The sequence below is a fragment of the Megalobrama amblycephala genome, linkage group LG18 (assembly GCF_018812025.1).
Source record: "Megalobrama amblycephala isolate DHTTF-2021 linkage group LG18, ASM1881202v1, whole genome shotgun sequence".
Classification (NCBI taxonomy): Eukaryota; Metazoa; Chordata; class Actinopteri; order Cypriniformes; family Xenocyprididae; genus Megalobrama; species Megalobrama amblycephala.
Genome location: NC_063061.1, coordinates 1,897,587 through 1,914,302, shown reverse-complemented (window position 1 = coordinate 1,914,302; position 16,716 = coordinate 1,897,587). Strand labels below are relative to the sequence as shown.

The following is a 16,716-nucleotide window of genomic DNA, read 5'->3' as shown; positions in this document are numbered from 1 at the left end:
ACACCAGATCTGAAGTTTGCGGAGGTGTGCACGACTTTGTTTTCTGCTGTTATGAAACCCCAAACTGACTACATCATGCTTGATGTCAACACTGTTTCTATGTCACTGATGTAACTACAGGTAAACAGTGAATAACAAAATCTGTGTTGATATAAACATTGACTAAAATACTTTATTTCACTTTTTATTTTGTTTTTGGTGACCTTTTACAACAATGAACTGTCACACTGTAACTGTTGTTTTGTAGTCTTTTAGTCTTGTGCAGTTCCCGTTTCCCTCAAATAGGCTGCATCCGAAAACTTAGGCAGTGACTTGTTACCTTGCTGCCTTATCAGACAATGACTTTGCAGGCAGCGTTTGTGCTTGGAGGTCCCTCACGAAACTGATTTCAGACACATTTCTGAGGCAGCATAACGGTTTAATGATCTACAGCAAAATAGAGTGAGCTTTGGTGAGAACTAAGCGAATATTTATAGTAATTTCTTGCTAGAAATGACATTAAAAGTGGAAAACGTTGGTCAAAAATGTACATTTACACACCAACTTTCAGATGCCGTCTTTCTTTTTCTAGTTCAACTGTCACAGAATGGAAAGCACAGGATTGTGGGATATCAAGGATACATCCATGCTTCCTTCAAAAATCCATCAGATGAAGGTGTCTCATGAGACAGGAAGTGAAGCTAACTTCGGACCAGGAAAACTTGGGCTACTTTAACACCGTTGCCGCCGGTTGTTTTTCATATCCACGGATTGAAGCAACCCTGAATAAAATTATATTTAGCCCCTGGAATGTGATTTTTACCTGTCCTGAAACGCAACCGGGCTAGTTATGATTAGCAATTGGATGGATTTTGTTGGGAAAATCTGGCAACCCTGATTCAGACGTGCCTTGATGCCTTCCTACCTTGGAATGCATCCTCCGAAGGCAGCAATTTTCAGTTTTCGGATGCAGCCTTAGGGGCTACTTTTCCATTGTCTTTCTATGTAAACACATGCAAGATGCACATGCATGACCGTTTCACGCACGTCTTTTTATGGTGTTATAAAAACACCACGCTCAAGTTAAAAACAGTTAAACTTTTAAAAACGCGACAAATCGAGATGTTGCATTTATTCCCCATTCCACTGTTTTCAAAGCAAAAACGCGTTCTTTTTCCATTGGCTTTGGGATTAAAGGATTAGTTCACTTTCAAATAAAATTTTCCTGATAATGTACTCTCCTCCATGTCATCCAAGATGTTCACGTCTTTCTTTCATCAGTCGAAAAGAAATGAAGGTTTTTGAGGAAAACATTCCAGGATTTTTCTCCATATAGTGGACTTCACTGGGGTTCAACGGGTTGAAGGTCCAAATGTCAGTTTCAGTGCAGCTGAAGCATTGCAATGATGATATATATAAATGAGATACAGCTGCTGATGGAATGGCAACAGCGACCTTAACCCACCCGGAAGTGCATTTATTAAGTATCTATGAGGTAAAGTCCAGGGAATATCACTTACAAAACCATTCCAGAAATCACACAAGGCACAAAATCCAACTCTGACTTTCTTATTATTATTGATAGGCGCTGTTTACCTGCAGATGTCTTCCAGAGATGCAAAAGAAAACATTAAAAAGCATTAGAGCTCTTTTGAACCTGCATCAGCCTCAATCACAAACTCTTCAGAATAATTACAAACTGAATCATTTTGATTGAAAAGATGAGATGTTTAACCTAACTATCAAAGAAAAGAGATTTGTGTTTATGCATTAAGTCCTTATTACTCCAAATTAAATAATATGAGTGAGGCGTAAAATTGTGTTTAAAAATGAGGGACCAAGGTAATATCATTTACCTGTATGGATAAATTATCTTATAATTACATATTAATAATAATCTTAAACCACCTAGTTTGGAAAAAATAAGATCAGGATCAGATTCCAGATAGAAGAAGGCTTATTAATAAAGTTCTTTATCAGAGATACCATGGAGACCGCAATAATAACCACAGAAACCTCAACATTACAGAAACTCCTTTAAATGTCAAACAGCAGCATTAAACACTAACAGGTCTTTCCCTTCACTAAAAACAAATAAATTAACACTTAATTTCAACATTCATTCCCCCTATCTATAGTTTCCGAAATTATAAAGACAATTTCATTAAGTTACTACAACTTAATTTAAAAAAAAAAGTCAGAAATTTGAGTTTAAATTACAGACAATATTAAATTGATGTAATGATCAAAATGATTATGTCAAAAGAACTCAACAAAATAATGTTTGCAACTTAAAAGGTTTAATTAAAACAAATTGAAACCATGCATTTATTGAAGTTGAATTACTGAATTACTTTTTAGGGTGTAAATAATTCGAGATGACGACATGTGAAGCTTTAGATGTTCACGTCGAATTGCCGAAATAAATCTGCCGCGGTCAGGTGGAACAATAGGAGCTCTCCAGAAATTCCCAGCTTACAAGTTGCAATTACGAGCACTACGAGGAGGGGAAGGCTTTTACAAGTTGAATTATCATAATTACAGTAATTAAGCGTGCCGTGAACACACCTTTAAATCGTCACAGTTGTTTTGCACACGAAGGAGAGATGCAGGATCTAAGTGCAACAAAAACACTCTTCACTATAAAACAAGAACAGAACAACTAACCCTCACAGCGCTTAAATACACAGTGAACAGAAGATCTAATGAGACTAATTAACAAGAACACAGCTGAACTCAGATCAGAAACCACAGTAACAAACAGGCAAACGACACAACTATCACAGTACAAGAAAACCAGCCTGGACTCAAACAATGAGCAGATCAAAAACAAACTCTAAACGTGACATTAATACACAAGGCTAGATTTTGTAACTAATGACAATAAAGACCAAACATGACAAAAACAAAACCAAATACAATTGTGTTGAACTAAATCAAAAGCTTTTTTAAATGTCAAGGAAAAGAATAAAACTATTATGTTCCACCAAATCACTGTAGTCGAATCTAATGTTTTTCATTATATGTCTGTCCCTCATAAATCCAGACTGAGTTTCATCTAGAATGATATCCAAACATACTTTAAGTTGGCAAAAATGTTATAATTGTTGTCCAAACTGGTCAGATCTTTCTGTGGTGCATCAAGCTTCTTCATCAACACTCGAGTTCATCAGAAAATCACTCGTAAATCCAGGGTTTTTTATTATTTGTCGAGCTCTCGATTGCACTTTGTTCCTCTTCAGGAGTAACAACAATCACAAACCTCCTCCATCACCTGAATTAACTCAATTCACAGATGAAGTTATTGAACTATAGGTACACTCTAAAAAATGCTGGGTTAAAAACAACCCAAGTTGGGTTGAAAATGGACAAACCCAGCGATTGGGTTGTTTTAACCCAGCGGTTGGGTTAAATGTTTGCCCAACCTGCTGGGTAGTTTTATTTAAACCAACTATTGTTTAAAAATTGCTATATGGCTAGCTTAAAATGAACCCAAAATAGTTGGGAAATTAAAAACCAGATGCAATTAGAGGCAACAATAATAGACAAAAGGTGAATGTTTATTAATAAGCTTTAATATTTTATTAATATAAATTTAACAGTTTATTAATATACATTTATTAATAAGCAATTTAATAAATGTTTATTGTTTAATAATTATTCATTGAACATTAATAAATGTTCATTTCCAACATACTTTGGGTTAATTTTAATTAAGCAATACAGTAATTTTTAAACAATAGTTGAGTTAAATAAAACTACCCAGCAGGTTGGGCAAACATTTAACCCAACCGCTGGGTTAAAACAACCCAATCGCTGGGTTTGTCCATTTTCAACCCAACTTGGGTTGTTTTTAACCCAGCATTTTTTAGAGTGTAACACTTTATTTTATTAGCATGCATATTACTAGAATATTGGCTGTTTATTAATACTTATTAAGCACATATTATTCTGCATTCTTAATCCTACCCAATACCTAAATTTAACAACTAACTATTAATAAGCAGTAAATTAAGAGTTTATTGAGGGAAAAGTCGTAGTTAATAGTTTGTGTTCCCTAAAGTGTTACAGAACTATAAAGATTTTTCTGAAATTTGCAATTTCCTCTGGATCTTTTACAATTTTGCCATCAAAACATAGTTGCTCACCTGTTGAGATGGTGCAATTCTGCTTTTCAAGCTTAAAGAAAGTGCAAAGATGCAATTTCAGATTTTTCCTCCAGACATGCAGTCAGCGTTTTGGGTTTGAGATCATTTCATGATCAGGTTGTCTTCAAGAACTCTTCTTTTTTTGTGGCTATATTGCTTTAACTCTTCTTAAATAAACTCCAATCTCAAATGTAAGTTGCTCGCAATTAATTCCCTAATGCTTCATTCACTCTGGTTTGAATGTGTCCTAGTCCTGCTTCAAAATGAATTTTGAATGATTTCCAGTTAACTTTATATCTGGTAATTCTACGAGTGAACTTGTAGAGGCTTCGCTATGCTCTGGTTTGCATCATGTGATTAGTAATCAGTAACAGACTATAATTTATAAGTGATCTACAGTTTCATGGACGGAAACACATTGATGTCTGAGGAATCCTATCAAAATAAAGCATAAAACTCTTCACAACATCCACAAAGAAACACATTCAAATACTCAAGAGAATCAAATGAGTGTCTGCATTATTTGTGTCTTTGTAAGGCATGTTTGATGTATTTAGCATATTCAAATTCGTGTAAGAAGCTTACTCAGACACATACTCTTTCCTCGTGTGTTGCAGTAAGTGAGGTTAGAAGAACATGAGCAAACATTGACTAATCAGACGCTCAGTACAGATGAAGCCAAACTCATGTTTAGACTGTCAAATCTTTCATCCCAGAGCTTCAAAGTCAAAGCGCCAATTACAGCCACACAACAACACAACACTAACCTACAGCAGATCATTCATACCCAGAGTAAACCATATGAGTCAGTGACATACAAAATACATTCAACTGGATGATAGATTTGACTCAATCCTAATGAATTTACTAGAAAATAACAATTTAGCATTAATTACACCTACAGCCTGTTATATTACAGCTTATCTGTTGATTGCATCATGCACCTAATATATGAACAATGATGTTTTCTTTTTAAAATAATACCTCAAAAATGAGACAAAACTGAAAACTACAGGGGCGTTTAAAGAAACACTTTACTTTGTGTCTCCTTTATGTTGCATTTCTTTTCTTTCTTTATGCACATATTATAGTAGCATTAAAGGGGATTATACAGAGGATTACAAGGAATTAACGAGAGAATTCAATGCTTGAAGAATTATATACATCTGGCATCTTTTAGAGTCTCAATATAACGCATTAGTGCAGTTTAAAGTGATATGATGTTAGGTTTATTGTTTGACCATTTACATGTTTACAATCAATCACCTAACTCGTATTCTTATACAATAAACATATCTTTACTAGATGAATTGTGTTTAAATATTAGATATTCAATATCAGTCCAAAGAAGTTGGGTAAACACACATTCATAGAATAAATGTTTTATGGATTTTTGTAGTCTTTATATATGACAGTTCTAGGTAAACTCCACACCTCTTTCCACTCAATCTGATTATCAACATGATTTGCATTTAGGTCACCATATTTCTGCTTTTTTTTTTTCTTTACAAAAAAAAAAAAAAAAAAGTTAATTTTTTTTGTGTTTTACTCACGAAGCTCGAGCACGATTTGCTTTCCGGTTGTATTCAGAACACTGCCACCGTCTGGACACTGTTGATAATAACAGCTTTATTAATTTGTTCCAGACACATTTTTTGTTATGCTGGTTAAAAGTCTCTTCACATCCCGATAGCAGTCACTATCTAAATGTCTAAATGTAAACTACACTAGGTCTAAATGTATTTACAGTTAAGATAAAAAATTATTCAAATTTTGTTATTTGGTGTATCTTCTGACTGTAAATGATACAAGAAAGTGGGCAAAGACTGTACGACATTGTGTTAGAGATATTAATTAAAAATATTAGCTATTTTTTTAAACTTTGGCAAAATGTTCCATTTCCAAATTTCTTATCGCAAAATTCTCTAAATGCTCCTAGAGCATTCTAATAGAATCTATAATAGAAGTGGTCTATAAACTATAAATTTGGGACAGCTGATACACCCTAGTCAGTTTCTGGTAAATTGCAATTCATGGTATTTCCAAATGTTTTCAAGTACCAGTGGAAACTGTGCAAAGCATTATCAGAAAGTTCAATGAGTTTCACCAAAAGACAAAAGTGACCCATCCCAGCATGCAATTTGCATTTAAAAGACGTCTAATAGCCGTCCAAACACAGCCCTGACGTCTAGGCTAAAACAATCACTGTTGACATAGAGGATCACCAGCAAAGCCATCCTGAGTAATGCTGATACCAACATTTCGAGGCAGACACTCCAGCGGACACCCTTCTTCAAGAGCTTTTGCAAAAGCTCACCTGACAAAGATGAAGCCTTTTGGTCATTGATTCTGAGGTCTGACATGTTTGCACATAGTAATGTGGCTTTCATTTGGAGAAAAATAGGAGATGCATTCAACCCCCGAGAACACCATCTCACGGTCAAGCATGGTGGTGTTTTTCAGCCAGGAAACCTTGTAAATGGCATCATGAACAAAGAAGATTCTGGAGCAAAACATCAGACTGTCTGCAGAAAAACTTCAACTTATGTTGTCGTCTGTATGTGAAAAATGTTTTTTTTTTTAGTACTTTGTTGTTGTGTAAATGTACCCTAAGAATCTTTATAAGATGGCAAGCAGCTCCTTTGCAATTTGCACATACATTTTGTTTGTTTTTGGTTTTGTTTTATTGTTCAATAAAAGCCCATCAACATCTTGAGTCCTCGCTCCTCCTTTACCTCAAACCAGACAGATCTGAGCAAAACAACAATAACATCAAATCAATCAATTTTTTTCCAGAAACAGATGCAATTGTAACCTAAACATTTTTTTAAGTGATTTACAGCAACAGAGTCCGTCAATACATGAAACACAGACGGCAGGCCTTCAGATGCTTCCTCAGATTACATTAGAGCTGCTTGAATTCAACCCACTTTATTTTCCTCAGCCGTTAAATTAAATTAATACATATTAATAAATAAATAATGGTATAAATGTAATCATTTTATTTACAAGTGTGTTATGTTTGTTATTTGAATTCATGAAAAATTACCTTAACAAAATTAACCAGTTATAAAACATTTGTAAAAATGAGCAGGACACTAAAAGAAATTTAGTAACTTATGCTTCTAAAAATAATAGTAATAATAGTAATTTATGCTTCTAAAAGTAACTCACAGTTCAGCAGTTTCTGGCCCAATGGCGCCATCTGGTGTGTATGTAAGCAACTTGCAGGTCGATTTATTCAATTTCAAATTTGTGGCCAGTGAGTTGAACGTCTTTAATGTCAGAACATTGCATTCTGCACCAGTGTACAGTTTAAATGTGACTTTCTTGTCTTTTATCTTTCTCACTTTTCTGACTTTTTAGCAATGCCTCTTGCCATCACGAATGGGTTCAATCTTTGTATCCAATTGTACCCAGTTTTTGGCGTACGTCTGTGTATTCACATATACATTACATCCTTATAGTCTACTAAAATACATTACAGTTTCCATGACAGACACTATATGTAATTGTCAGTCAAGTTATCCACAACAATCAGACAGTTATTTAATTATTGTGACAGGCACACATTGTTACGGTGCTGGTGTGGTTGAGATGAGGCATACATGGATGTCCACAAAACTGGGTACTTTAATCAAACCAAGGAGAATAACACAACCAAAACACATCTAGTGGACACTAGGACAGACAAGGAGGGAAGGGAGTGAGTCCATTATAAAGGGAGTGCAGATGATCAGGAACAGGTGCAGGTAATCCGTGATGATGGGGAGATGACGAGGAAGTGAGTGCAGGTGTGGAGACAGGAGGATGATGGGAAATGGAGTCTGGGAAACGAGGGAACTGTGACACACATCCACCTTCTGTTGAATGAATGAAGTGTCCAATATTCCACACTTTTTCATTTGGTTAAGTAAGTAAATAAATTGAAATAAACATTATATTAAATAAGCTTTAAAATTAAAAATTATCTAACTACATAATATAATATTGTGCAGGTTGTGTTCAGACTATAAAGTGACCTCAGTTTGTGGAATTGAAGGATGAGGTTATCTGTTTACTTACCCGTTGCTCAGTGATCGGTGTAGTTTAGTAGGCACTGGTCTCAGTAATCAGTGTAGTTTAGTACTCACTGGTCTCAGTGATCAGTGTAGTTTAGTATGCACTGGTCTCAGTAATCAGTGTAGTTTAGTACTCACTGGTCTCAGTGATCAGTGTAGTTTAGTATGCACTGATGTGTCAGTGATCGGTGTAGTTTAGTACGCACTGGTTTGTCAGTGATCAGTGTAGTTTAGTACACACTGGTTTGTCAGTGATCCGTGTAGTTTAGTACGCACTGATGTGTCAGTGATCGGTGTAGTTTAGTACGCACTGGTTTGTAAGTGATCAGTGTAGTTTAGTACACACTGGTCTGTCAGTGATCAGTGTAGTTTAGTACACACTGGTTTGTCAGTGATCAGTGTAGTTTAGTACACACTGGTTTGTCAGTGATCAGTGTAGTTTAGTACGCACTGATGTGTCAGTGATCGGTGTAGTTTAGTACGCACTGGTTTGTAAGTGATCAGTGTAGTTTAGTACACACTGGTCTGTCAGTGATCAGTGTAGTTTAGTACACACTGGTTTGTCAGTGATCAGTGTAGTTTAGTACGCACTGATGTGTCAGTGATCGGTGTAGTTTAGTACGCACTGGTTTGTAAGTGATCAGTGTAGTTTAGTACACACTGGTCTGTCAGTGATCAGTGTAGTTTAGTACACACTGGTTTGTCAGTGATCGGTGTAGTTTAGTACGCACTGATGTGTCAGTGATCAGTGTAGTTTAGTACACACTGGTCTGTCAGTGATCAGTGTAGTTTAGTACGCACTGATGTGTCAGTGATCAGTGTAGTTTAGTACACACTGGTCTGTCAGTGATCCGTGTAGTTTAGTACGCACTGATGTGTCAGTGATCGGTGTAGTTTAGTACGCACTGGTCTGTCAGTGATCAGTGTAGTTTAGTACACACTGATGTGTCAGTGATCGGTGTAGTTTAGTACGCACTGATGTGTCAGTGATCAGTGTAGTTTAGTACGCACTGATGTGTCAGTGATCGGTGTAGTTTAGTACGCACTGATGTGTCAGTGATCAGTGTAGTTTAGTACACACTGGTCTGTCAGTGATCAGTGTAGTTTAGTACACACTGGTTTGTCAGTGATCAGTGTAGTTTAGTACGCACTGATGTGTCAGTGATCAGTGTAGTTTAGTACACACTGGTCTGTCAGTAATCAGTGTAGTTTAGTACTCACTGGTCTCAGTGATCAGTGTAGTTTAGTACACACTGGTTTCTCAGTAATCGGTGTAGTTTAGTACGTACTGGTTTCTCAGTGATCAGTGTAGTTTAGTACGCACTGGTTTCTCAGTGATCAGTGTAGTTTAGTACGCACTGGTTTCTCAGTGATCAGTGTAGTTTAGTACACACTGGTCTCAGTGATTGGTGTAGTTTAGTACACACTGGTGTCAGTGATAGTTTAGTATGCACTGGTTTCTCAGTGATCAGTGTAGTTTAGTACGCACTGGTTTCTCAGTGATCAGTGATAGTTTAGTACGCACTGGTTTCTCAGTGATCAGTGATAGTTTAGTACACACTGGTTTCTCAGTGATCGGTGTAGTATAGTACGTACTGGTTTCTCAGTGATCAGTGATAGTTTAGTACGCACTGGTTTCTCAGTGATCAGTGATAGTTTAGTACACACTGGTTTCTCAGTGATCGGTGTAGTATAGTACGTACTGGTTTCTCAGTGATCAGTGATAGTTTAGTACGCACTGGTTTCTCAGTGATCAGTGTAGTTTAGTACACACTGGTCTCAGTGATTGGTGGAGTTTAGTACACACTGGTGTCAGTGATAGTTTAGTATGCACTGGTTTCTCAGTGATCGGTGTAGTTTAGTACACACTGGTTTGTCAGTGATTAGTGATAGTTTAGTACGCACTGGTTTGTCAGTGATCGGTGTAGTTTCGTACATACTGGTTTGTAAGTGATCAGTGTAGTTTAGTACACACTGGTTTCTCAGTGATCGGTGTAGTTTAGTACGTACTGGTTTCTCAGTGATCAGTGTAGTTTAGTACGCACTGGTTTCTCAGTGATCAGTGTAGTTTAGTACGCACTGGTTTCTCAGTGATCAGTGTAGTTTAGTACGCACTGGTTTGTCAGTGATCAGTGTAGTTTCGTACATACTGGTTTGTAAGTGATCAGTGTAGTTTAGTACACACTGGTTTCTCAGTGATCGGTGTAGTTTAGTACGTACTGGTTTCTCAGTGATCAGTGTAGTTTAGTACGCACTGGTTTCTCAGTGATCAGTGTAGTTTAGTACGCACTGGTTTCTCAGTGATCAGTGTAGTTTAGTACACACTGGTCTCAGTGATTGGTGTAGTTTAGTACACACTGGTGTCAGTGATAGTTTAGTATGCACTGGTTTCTCAGTGATCAGTGTAGTTTAGTACGCACTGATGTGTCAGTGATCGGTGTAGTTTAGTACGCACTGGTTTGTCAGTGATCGGTGTAGTTTAGTACGCACTGGTTTGTCAGTGATCAGTGTAGTTTCGTACATACTGGTTTGTAAGTGATCAGTGTAGTTTAGTACACACTGGTTTCTCAGTCATCGGTGTAGTTTAGTACGTACTGGTTTCTCAGTGATCAGTGTAGTTTAGTACGCACTGGTTTCTCAGTGATCAGTGTAGTTTAGTACGCACTGGTTGCTCAGTGATCAGTGATAGTTTAGTACGCACTGGTTTCTCAGTGATCAGTGATAGTTTAGTACGCACTGGTTTCTCAGTGATCAGTGTAGTTTAGTACGCACTGGTTTCTCAGTGATCAGTGATAGTTTAGTACACACTGGTTTCTCAGTGATCAGTGATAGTTTAGTACGCACTGGTTTCTCAGTGATCAGTGTAGTTTAGTACGTACTGGTTTGTCAGTGATCAGTGTAGTTTAGTACACACTGGTCTCAGTGATTGGTGTAGTTTAGTACACACTGGTCTCAGTGATAGTTTAGTATGCACTGGTTTCTCAGTGATCAGTGTAGTTTAGTACGCACTGGTTTCTCAGTGATCAGTGATAGTTTAGTACGCACTGGTTTCTCAGTGATCAGTGATAGTTTAGTACGCACTGGTTTCTCAGTGATCAGTGTAGTTTAGTACGCACTGGTTTCTCAGTGATCAGTGATAGTTTAGTACACACTGGTTTCTCAGTGATCAGTGATAGTTTAGTACGCACTGGTTTCTCAGTGATCAGTGTAGTTTAGTACGCACTGGTTTCTCAGTGATCAGTGTAGTTTAGTACGCACTGGTTTCTCAGTGATCAGTGTAGTTTAGTACGCACTGGTTTCTCAGTGATCAGTGATAGTTTAGTACGCACTGGTTTCTCAGTGATCAGTGTAGTTTAGTACGCACTGGTTTCTCAGTGATCAGTGTAGTTTAGTACGCACTGGTTTCTCAGTGATAGTTTAGTACGCACTGGTTTCTCAGTGATCAGTGTAGTTTAGTACACACTGGTCTCAGTGATTGGTGTAGTTTAGTACACACTGGTTTCTCAGTGATCAGTGTAGTTTAGTACGCACTGGTTTCTCAGTGATCAGTGATAGTTTAGTACGCACTGGTTTCTCAGTGATCAGTGATAGTTTAGTACGCACTGGTTTCTCAGTGATCAGTGTAGTTTAGTACGCACTGGTTTCTCAGTGATCAGTGTAGTTTAGTACGCACTGGTTTCTCAGTGATCAGTGATAGTTTAGTACACACTGGTCTCAGTGATCAGTGATAGTTTAGTACACACTGGTCTCAGTGATCAGTGTAGTTTAGTACGCACTGGTTTCTCAGTGATCAGTGTAGTTTAGTACGCACTGGTTTCTCAGTGATCGGTGTAGTTTAGTACGCACTGGTTTGTCAGTGATCAGTGATAGTTTAGTACACACTGGTCTCCAGCAGCAGTCATGTGAGTGTAGTTGAGGCGGCTCGGGCTCTGGGCTGATGTTCAGTCATCATGGGCTGTTGCTGGACGCTTCTGCACGGAAGATCATACGAACCTCTGATTATTTTTGATGTTTCACGGTCACAAATGGAGAAATGTCCCAGGGATTAAGGATTGTTTTTTGTCATCTTTCACTTTTTCTGCTTCGCGCTTTCAGCAACACTTTTAACAGCGACTTCACTCAACTTCACATGCTAGCCGAGGCTAACTCAAATCAATGCCAGATTTCTCTGAATCTTCAAGAGGTTCATGATGGGATTTTTACGTTATTTCAATTCAGTTTAATATTTTACTCTATTTTAAGGACACACGTGAATACATGAAGTTTTCATTTCCGGAAATCAGAGAGTTTAATATGAATTCCTCAGTGGATTTATCGCTGAAGAAAGCGCTGAAAACTCCTCCGACACGACGAACTGCTGAGGTAAAAACACCCACAGAAATACTCTATCGGAGCAGACATGACTGGAAGAAACACTTTATAATGTCAATAACTTAATTACACGCGCAAATTTCTCATATATCATCACAATGAAAGCTTACTAGTTTCAATTCAGGACTCATTCAGCAAAGATTCATGAACTAGTGTTAATAATATGTGTATTTAGTAGTTGTTTTAGGCTAATTGTTTGGTTTGGGTCACTAAGGGATGTTTTTGTATTCTTCATTATGTTATTTGACAGATGTTCAACTAGTCCACAGACTGATTCCTCGGTGAAGTACAGTAGTAAAATCAGTAAACTATTGCTTACAGTGAAAATATTTCAAAAAAGTTTCATTTATCAAGCTCAAGTCATTTATTAATGGCAGAAATCAATGTAATTCATTCCAGCGGTGCAGTTTAAGATGCGGGCTGTGTCTCAAATCCTAGTGAGCTGACTGACTAGACAGCGTTTCTGGGCCTCTCCGTCTAGAAACCTCACGTGCTTACCGAGAAAGTCATCATAATCGCAAAACCATGCCGATTTTGACCTCATTTAGTTGCTAAAATGCTGCTCAGTAGATTTGGGGACACATTCTAATAATTCTTGCTGTATGCAGATGTTTGGAGGGAAGACTGTTTGTGTTTTTATGCTGGTATTGGCGGGCTAGACTGCATGACAGTGTTGCCATGACCTCTTTCTAGTGTGTGTAAACTGTAGGGTGAGATGCACATCTGGATCAAAGCTGAAGAAACAGCTGAGCAACACTAATTCTGTGGTTTTTAAGAAGACAACACTAGTGGTGAATTATTACAAATGTTCTTCCTGATTACATTTTTTGATTTCTGGAGTAAATCTGGGTCATGGTATCAAAAACCTGCTATAAGTTTGACCCAAGACCTCTTTAATATCTGTGGAAGCTTGTTTCCACCACTGAATGAAAAATAAAAAATTATAAAATTAATTGTGGCTATTTATCTCACCATTCTGACTTATTTTCTTTGCAATTGCGAGTTTACGACTCGCTATTCTGACTTTTTTCTCTGAATTGCATGATATAAATCCACAATTGCGAGTTATAATGTCTCAATTGTGAGATATAAACTATTTTAAAGTATTTTACCCCCCTCAGAATTGGACTTTATAACTCGCAATTGCGAGTTTATATTTCACATTTCTGAGAAAAAAGTCAGAATTGAGAGATATAAACTCGCAATTGCAAAAATAAGTCAGAATTGGGAGATATAAACTCACTAGAGATGCACCGATTGCAATTTTCTTGGCCGATTCTGATTTCCCATTTTTTTGTTAGTGTGATCTGCCTATACCGATTTTCGCCGATTCCGATTTATTTTCTTTCTAAGAACTGTATTGACAGCATACAAACAAAAATCTACGTTTCTCGAACAGTTTTATTTTCATGAAAAAAAAAACAAAAAAACAAAAGTAAAAAACTCAGTAATAAAATAAGAGCAAATAAACACATTGCAAACAAGAGTATAATTAAATGCAATAGAATAAATGTTTTTCAGGTGGGTCTAGCAGTAGGTTATTATTCAGAAATACTACAGATGTTAAAGTAATCATGTAAAATAACACTGGACAGTCTTCATTGTAAAATTAAATACAGATTAATGCTTATAATTAAAGTTATAATACTTCAAGAGCAAAGAGCAGAAAGTGATTTTCTTTGTCTTTTGTTCTTTGATGAACATGACGGACAGCAGCTGTCACTTTAAGAGTTTACACAAACCCAATATACTGTTACACAGCATGTGTTCTCTGTCTCAACTATTTAATGTTGCCAAGACGAGCATTTTGTATGTATTTGACTGTTCAAGCGCAGTAAGCCACTCATTTTGGTACTTGTGACTCACATGCTGTTTGAGACTGAGAAGCGGCTTGTGCGCGTCACTTATATAGATCAGTGGTGCGCGTGCTTTTGGTGTGAGCGTGAAACCTGTGGGAATGACTAAAATTATGTGCGGTACAAGCACTAACCGGAGCGAATGAGACGAGTGAGAGAGAGGAGGCGGGTGGTGTCACTTTGTCATCGGAGAGAAGAGAGCAAGAACGCACAGCTGATGTTATAGCCTGTGCTGCCGGCAACAAAACGGATCTGCTCCGAATCTGTAATATGTGAGACTGACCGGCCGGTCACTGATCCTGGCCGATCATGCGGGAAATCGGTTGATTCCGGTCGCTGGCCGATTGATCGGTGCATCTCAGTATTAAGAGGAAAAAGTCATAATTGTGAGAAAAAAAAAAGTCAGAATTGTGAGGGGAAAAAGTCAGAATTGCGAGGGAAAAAGTCAGAATTGCGAGGGAAAAGTCAGAATTGCGAGGGGAAAAAGTCAGAATTGCGAGGGAAAAAGTCAGAATTGCGAGGGGAAAAAGTCAGAATTGTGAGGGGAAAAAGTCAGAATTGTGAGGGAAAGTCAGAATTGTGAGGGGAAAAAGTCAGAATTGTGAGGGGAAAAAGTCAGAATTGCGAGGGAAAAAGTCAGAATTGCGAGGGAAAAGTCAGAATTGCGAGGGGAAAAAGTCAGAATTGCGAGGGAAAAAGTCAGAATTGCGAGGGGAAAAAGTCAGAATTGTGAGGGGAAAAAGTCAGAATTGTGAGGGAAAGTCAGAATTGTGAGGGGAAAAAGTCAGAATTGTGAGGGGAAAAAGTCAGAATTGTGAGGGAAAGTCAGAATTGTGAGAAAAAGTCAGAATTGCGAGGGGAAAAAGTCAGAATTCTGAGAAAAAGTCAGAATTGCGAGGGAAAAGTCAGAATTGCGAGGGGAAAAAGTCAGAATTGCGAGGGGAAAAGTCAGAATTGTGAGGGGAAAAGTCAGAATTGTGAGGGGAAAAAGTCAGAATTGCGAGGGGAAAAGTCAGAATTGCGAGGGGAAAAAGTCAGAATTGCGAGGGGAAAAGTCAGAATTGCGAGGGGAAAAAGTCAGAATTGCGAGGGGAAAAGTCAGAATTGTGAGGGGAAAAAGTCAGAATTGCGAGGGAAAAGTCAGAATTGCGAGGGAAAAGTCAGAATTGCGAGGGGAAAAAGTCAGAATTGCGAGGGGAAAAGTCAGAATTGCGAGGGAAAAGTCAGAATTGCGAGGGAAAAGTCAGAATTGCGAGGGGAAAAAGTCAGAATTGCGAGGAGAAAAGTCAGAATTGCGAGGGAAAAGTCAGAATTGCGAGGGAAAAGTCAGAATTGCGAGGGGAAAAAGTCAGAATTGCGAGGGGAAAAAGTCAGAATTGTGATTGGAAAAGTCAGAATTGTGATTGGAAAAGTCAGAATTGTGAGAAAAAGTAAGAAATTGCGAGGGAAAAGTCAGAATTGTGAGGGGAAAAAGTCAGAATTGTGATTGGAAAAGTCAGAATTGTGATTGGAAAAGTCAGAATTGTGATTGGAAAAGTCAGAATTGCGAGGGAAAAGTCAGAATTGTGAGGGGAAAAAGTCAGAATTGTGATTGGAAAAGTCAGAATTGTGATTGGAAAAGTCAGAATTGTGAGGGAAAAAGTCAGAATTGTGATTGGAAAAGTCAGAATTGTGAGGGAAAAAGTCAGAATTGTGAGGGGAAAGTTGCAGCTATCTTTTAAATAGTTTTATTTCATGGCAGAAACAAGCTTCCATAAATGTCAGTTCAAAGTGCAAAGGTTGGTTTTATTGCAGGATTCATCAGTTACAGTTTTGTTGTTGTTGTTTGTCCGGTCACTCATCCGTGTTAACCAGCTAGATAACACGCTCTCTGTGACGTCTGCAGGATTCGCAGCAGCAAGAATGACAGAAAATCAAAGGTTTGCATTTGCGTGGCATGAAAAGCAATTTTCAGTGGAAACAAAAGCGCAAGTGACTGTGAGCTGGCCAAAAACTATGCCACGTTGTTCCCGGCCAGTTATTGTCAAGCGCCGTGGTCATCTGTGCTTCATTGAGAGCTGTCTGCTGGGTCATTTCCAGCGGGTCTGACAGGACACAGATCAGCGAGTGTGTGTTTACAGATACCGCGCTTCGCTCCAGGTGTGGGCGAGGATCAGACTCACAAACACAAACTGCACCAGCTCTCAGCGCTCTGATAGCACGTTTCCAGATGGGTGTGTCGAGCATTACGTAAGAGAGCAAAACAAATATTCCCTGTCTTAATTTCCATAGCATTATGCCGCCCACCTCGTCCCTCAAGCT

At 38.0% G+C, this 16,716-nt stretch overlaps 1 protein-coding gene across 9 annotated transcripts in view; it reads left to right on the top strand.

Annotated features, from left to right (window-relative positions):
• The first annotated feature begins 12,072 nt into the window (after positions 1-12,072).
• Positions 12,073-16,716, top strand: part of rapgef6 (Rap guanine nucleotide exchange factor (GEF) 6) — a 119,031-nt gene continuing 114,387 nt past the window's right edge. For 7 of the 9 annotated variants that reach the window (XM_048166833.1, XM_048166834.1, XM_048166835.1 and 4 more), the window contains exon 1: positions 12,074-12,550. In XM_048166833.1, coding sequence (XP_048022790.1) covers positions 12,446-12,550 — 105 coding nt within the window. In that variant the 5' untranslated portion in view covers positions 12,074-12,445. Of the gene's footprint in view, positions 12,551-16,716 lie in introns of all 9 variants that reach the window. The other 2 variants (XM_048166831.1, XM_048166836.1) reach the window with 2 other exon arrangements.